General features: G+C 40.3%; 1 protein-coding gene across 1 annotated transcript; it reads left to right on the top strand.

Annotated features, from left to right (window-relative positions):
* The first annotated feature begins 3,842 nt into the window (after positions 1-3,842).
* LOC101313626 lies at positions 3,843-4,208 on the top strand. The gene has a single exon (XM_004304854.1). It carries the CDS (start codon positions 3,843-3,845, stop codon positions 4,206-4,208), a length of 366 nt encoding a protein of 121 aa, XP_004304902.1.
* Positions 4,209-6,059: the final 1,851 nt, after the last annotated feature.

Here is a 6,059-nt window from a genome sequence, read left to right as displayed (position 1 = left end):
ATTTCTAGTCTTGAATCTTGATCTGATTGAATGTATTAGGCATGAGAGGGGAGAGGAGTGCAGAGGGGGCCAGTGCCAAGTAAATACACACAGTTGCTACCAATTCATAGATCATATATAGTTTTCAGACCTCATATATATGACTTTCCTTAATCAACAATAGAACTCTTGTTCTGGCAAGTTGTCTTTATAACATCACAATGGATCAAAATTAGTAACCTTCATAGAAAACTTGTGATGATTTCGTAAGTTTATCCAAATGTTGTGAACAATCAAGTAATGGCTCCCTTGTCCCATATATAGTCTCTCCTTATTGCAAATATGTAGAACTACAATTGAAGCAGTGCTTCCAGATTAAAAAGTAAACACTAAATTAAACTAGAGCATGCATGCGGAGTAGTGCTTCCAAATTCCTAGCTCTTACACTGCTGTCCTCTCAGTTTCAACTAGTCTTATTGACTTCTGCAATGTTGTAAACTGAAAGCTCTTTAGGAGTTTAGGGTGAAAACTGAAGCAATTTGGTGTAGCTTCAATACAAGAATATTAGGGTTTAGGGTCATCTAGAAATTCAACTAAATTATATATGCTATCAAGTTTTAGTGTCTGTTGTGATTGTGAGTTCATCCTCACAAGAATTACATAAGCATTTTCATTAGCTTTTCTGATATTCATTTCCCTTAAATACAGATTTCAATTATACTAATAAACATTTGCATACGGACACTAAATCTTGCCAAAGAGAGTACTGGACGTACTACATACTAATGCATGTTAGGCAAGCGACTAACATAACATACATCATGCCATAAGAAGAAAAATTACATTCTGAATTTCGTAATCGTCTATCAATATCAGCAACAAGAACAACCAAATGCAGATAATGTATCCGCCAACATAACACTGTAAATTGAAATCTTTACCAACAATCTAACTTGCAACCCAAATGTGCACTAGTATGCCGATTTTCCATAATAGCAGGGCAACCGAGCTTAACATTAATTCCCATTCTTATCCCTGACAACTCTATAAGAAACCTGCTTCGTCTCTTCGTCAACCTCAGACATCTTCCATTCCATGAACCTCTTCACCGAGGAGAAAGTATTCTCCGGGTTCTAAACCAAGAAAATAGTGAAAGATGAATGATCGATCTTGAGATGTTAAGTAAAGACTCCACATTCCTTGATGGGGAGAAAGTTGATATAGTCTATTTGGACAAACCAAAAGCTGAAAGCAGCTAGGTGACTCCACATTCCCTTTCATTCCTCACCTTCATCTCATTTCACTAAATTCTTGTCTTCCTGGATTGTGAGAAATGGATCTGGGTCTTCTTAGATTTCACCTCTGACCATAATTTCAGTTCTGGGTTGTTCATATTCCACTCCGCCAAAAATTAAAGCTTCATCGATCGTCTGACTTGGTTTCAATCTTGAAGTTGTACCAACATGAGTAATCCTCGTACTACCTGACATTGAATACCACCAAGCTCTCAAGAAACCCAGAATCTCTGAGGTTGCTTCGAGCGGGACGAAGACAAGCGGTTAAAAACTAAAAAGAAAAAAATAGTAAGAAAAAACAATTATGCGGGTCAGGCGGACACGTGGTGCGTCTAGACGGAAACTAGTGTCATGGGCCTATGCGGGAATGAGGGGTCCATTATTTAAAAAACAAAAACCTAAAGGTTGAAAGAAAAAATAGAGAAAAAAATTATGTGGGCTTGGTGGAAACGGGCTGCGGCTAGGCGGTCTAGTGTCACATGGGCCTAAACGGGTTGGGGAGCCCATTATTTAATTTAAAAGAAAGAAAAAAAAAATCTAAAACCCAAAACTCTGTGAAATCGTAAACTCAGAGTTGAAAGCTTCAATGGCGTGCCTTGTCTCCATGGCCTTCTTCTCTATACCTCTCTCTGCTTCACACGCCTTCATTAATGTAAGTCCTCAATACCTGTCCCCAAAGCAAAAGTCTCAGCTTTCATTCTTCAAATTGCTTTCAAAATCTGCAAATCACTATCTGGGCTACTCAGAAAAATGTTAGAATCACTTGGGTTTTGAAGCTAACACGACCAATGATTCAATATGGTTTCTGGGTATTCCCTTTTTTTTGTAAGAATTATATGGTGTTTTGGCCACGATCCTCAGCAGGGGTAGAGAGGTAACTTGTGCTACCAAAAGTAAATTAGGTTTTGCAGGGCGTGCCACCGCGCGGACGCGGAACGAAAACGGTGCGCGTTCTTGACTTCTAATCAGGCGAAGTAGAGCTCCGGTGTCACCTCGCGGGCGAGGAATTACGAGCAAACTATCTAGTCACCTGTGAATCGATACTCACTGTTTGAAGCGAGCAGAGCAACAATTGGGAAAGAGAGGCGAGTCCAGACGGGCTCTGAGATCTAAGGCGAGGTGCACTTAGAACTTAGGGTTTCGAGGATGCTCGAAGATTTGCAGTTGTTTTGTATGATTGATTGTGTCTTTTGTTCGTTGTGTCAAGCTCCCTTATATAGCAATCCGCAAGCAATTCGCAGAGACCTAATCACAAATCCATTCGGACTCAGCAATTAGAATTCCACCAGGAAACGACCAGCTCGCGAGCCGCGCGATCCATGCAACACGTGTCCAAAACAGACTTCGCCTAGGTCTCGCTCACCGCCCCGCATCATATCACTGTAGCGTCGTACGCGAACTCGAGCACTAAGCGATCCTATCCCGCGAGTACTACAGTCCATTTCCAACTCTACCTCGCCATGCACTGTAGAATCCTACACGAACTAGAACAAAGGATCCCGTGAGGACATCGAATCCCGTGAGGTATCAGAATCCTTGCACAATTCCAACTCGCGTGTTGCCAGACTTCGCCACCCTTCGTGGGCTTCGCATTAAAAAAGGCCACATGTACTGGCCCAAATGTTATCCAAAACTACCCTGAGTCTTAGACAAAAATACCCACCGGTGAGAAATGTTTGTGTTTAGATAATGATGCCCTGATTGCATAGTTGGGTTGTTTTGTAAAATGAGTAATGTGTATATTACCCTGCGTCTCCCTGCGCCTCAGCCAAATACACAGAGAGAGGGAGAGGTAGGAGTACGAGAGCTTAAGAAAGGGAAATCTTCTCAAACAACGAGCCCACCTCGTCCCTTGTTTCCCGTCGCTGCCTCTGCTGCTACAGGAAGCTCTATCAACTGTTGTTGCATACGGTACGTCTCCCAAATTCTCATGTTCCAAGCAAAACATCTCGTTTCCTAGATTTGTGGCATATATGATGTATTGATTGATAGGAATATATTGCTTAACCCATAAATTCAAATGTCAAAATCCCCTCCAATGGTTATGGAGTCTATAAAAGCAGCAAGGCTTTGCCAATGTAAAGAAACCCAGAATAGCTTAGAAACTATAGCCTTCAAGCATTTATTCGCAGTATCTCCTCCTCTTCTTTCTCCCCCAAACCATGGACCACCACCTTAATGGGATATGGCAAGACTTACCCAAAGACTGTTGGCTCAACATCTTGGACAAAGTCGGAACAGAGTCTTTACTACTGTCTGTCCCCTCTGTCTGTAAATCATGGTACAGAGCAAGCCTCACTCCTTCTTTGTGGAAACGCATTGTTTTACTGGCGGAGACTGAAAATGGTACAGTCATTCATCCCTGGCGCTTTCCCGTTTTTACTTTCGACGACGATGACGAGAGTTCTTGTTTGGATTACTTTATCAGAAGATATGCGAGAGAGTTTGGGATCGAATGGAGTCGTTTCTGTGTTTCTAAGTTGGTCAAGTTTGCTGTTAATCGTAGCCGAGGGGAGACTCAGTTTTTAAAGATACCCGGAATCTGCAGCTAGCCATTATATGAATATAATGAGAGATATACTAGAGCACATTGGGAGGACTTGTAGAGGTTTTGAGGGGTTGCATATGTCTCATGCATTGGTTGATGTGGATTTGGCTAAGGACATTGTGAAATATGTGCCCAAGATTAAGTACTTGTGTTTGAGGAAGGCCAAGATTCGCAAGAGGGAGCTTATTGTGTTGATCAAGGGGTGCAGGGAGCTTGCGGTTTTGGATGTTAGGGACTGTGTGGGTTTTACTGAGCTTGATAGGGAATTAGCAAAGCTTGGTGCTCACATTGCAGAGTTTAGGATGGAGGGTTCGAACCGGTTCATGCCGCGGGAATGGGAGTTTGATGGGGTTATTAATTGGATTAGAGGATATAGTAGTTCTTAGACTTGAGCCAGTGGGAGATAGGTACCAAAGGTAGTTTGATTTCATGCCACGTTATGTGTGCCAATGCTTTACTACTTTCTTGTATTGTTGTTAGTTCTGGCATAATTGTTGCTCATCCTTGGATTAAGATAGGTACTAATGTAGTTCAATGATTACAAAGATTCAGGAAGAGTTGAAATAGATTGCTTCATATGTGCACTATTATTTAGTTAAATATAAGTTTCGTCTAGGTCCCCATTTCTGATATGCGTAATATTGCATACAGAGCTGTATTAGTACTTGACATAACCTTTGAAAACGCAAACCAAGAGCTCACTTACAAGAAAGAAGAGTGGAAGACAAGCAATACATTGTAAATTGCATATTTGATATGTTCATGTGGAAAGGTTAGAGCACTGAGACTTGTATTTCTGCACTTCTGCTTTGAAGTAACAACTGAATCAAATTATTTGTTCAATATCTCATTTGTATGCTGAATTTATGAGATATATATGTGGATATCGATTTTATCCCCAATATTTTTGTTCATATCAAAAGAAATGCCAATAAGGGGTGCTCATATAGTGGCGCTCTGTGCATTTCCGTCTAAGGAATTGAGTATCCATTTATAACTTAGTGGCTCTTGTACGAAGATACATGCACTTAAAATCCTTGAGGCTGTTACAAGATTGGAAGCATAGCATGCTTTACAAGACAAGCAGTCATTGCAAACATAAGATGAAGCATTACTAAGCATTATGTAATTGTGTGTTATTTTTAGTGAGATTATAAGCTCAAATAGAGATATAGCAATGAACAGTCTTAGCATATAGGTTCATATTTATTTCCGATGTTGGAGAGTCCCTTTATCGCAAAACAGAGTACTAGTAGTACCAGAAGCCTAGAAGTCTAGAACCCAGCATAACATTGCGTTAAGACTAAAAAGCGAGTACCGAATTTAGAGCATCCTCAATGGCTTCATTCCAATTAGATAAGAAGCACAAGCATTGTGAATCACATATTTGATCTCTTCCACAGAAAAAACTCTCACGCAGAATGATCCTGGACGAGCACCAGATAGTTGCTTCATATCAACACCAACTTCACCTGCAATGTCATGTAGACTACGACATTCAAGTTCACGTTTCTTCAGTACTCTAGCTGCAAATTCACTCACCTCTACACCCTTTTTAGCTAGCATAGCCTCCAACAAAGAATATGAACGAAGACGACTGTTCAACTGGAGATTAAAACCCACAAAACAGATCCGAGGAGTAGCAAAAAACTGTTTCAGTAAAGATATAGTTATTTGCTCTGTTGTATTAGACAACATATTTTTCAAGTTTGGGACGATCAGGCAACGACTTCCAGAACAGAGTACCAACATTTGCGGAATATAGCCGTCGCCTCCCTTGATATCAAGCCCGATGAGATCACCTGAATTCAACTGTGAAACTATTTGCTGCACCAAATGAGGATCATCTGCTACGGTAACCTTCATTTTGAGACCATGAATTTCAACTTCATAGTTATCCATTTTCCAAAGGATGTGGTGAGGTATCATTCTCTTGTGATAATTTACTTGGGTTTGGCACAAAGAGAGCATGTTGTTCATATATATAGAGCATCTGCTAGTTAATTCGGTGAATGTACTGGGATTTAAGTGCATGGTATCTAGTCTACACTTAATCAAGAATTATTTTACATGGTATTCGGCATTGAAAAGCCAGGAGTCCTTTTGGTATTCTTGTTCTTTTTGTTCAGAATACATTTGATGTTCTTGTTTATATTGATTGCCTTTTAAAAAAAATTCAGTAGCTTTTGTGATTCTAAGACTTCATTTCCCTTAAATACAGAGTAACGTGAAGAGTC

The sequence above is a fragment of the Fragaria vesca genome, linkage group LG6, assembly GCF_000184155.1.
Source record: "Fragaria vesca subsp. vesca linkage group LG6, FraVesHawaii_1.0, whole genome shotgun sequence".
NCBI classification, from domain to species: Eukaryota; Viridiplantae; Streptophyta; class Magnoliopsida; order Rosales; family Rosaceae; genus Fragaria; species Fragaria vesca.
This window is presented reverse-complemented; position numbering and strand designations above follow the sequence as displayed.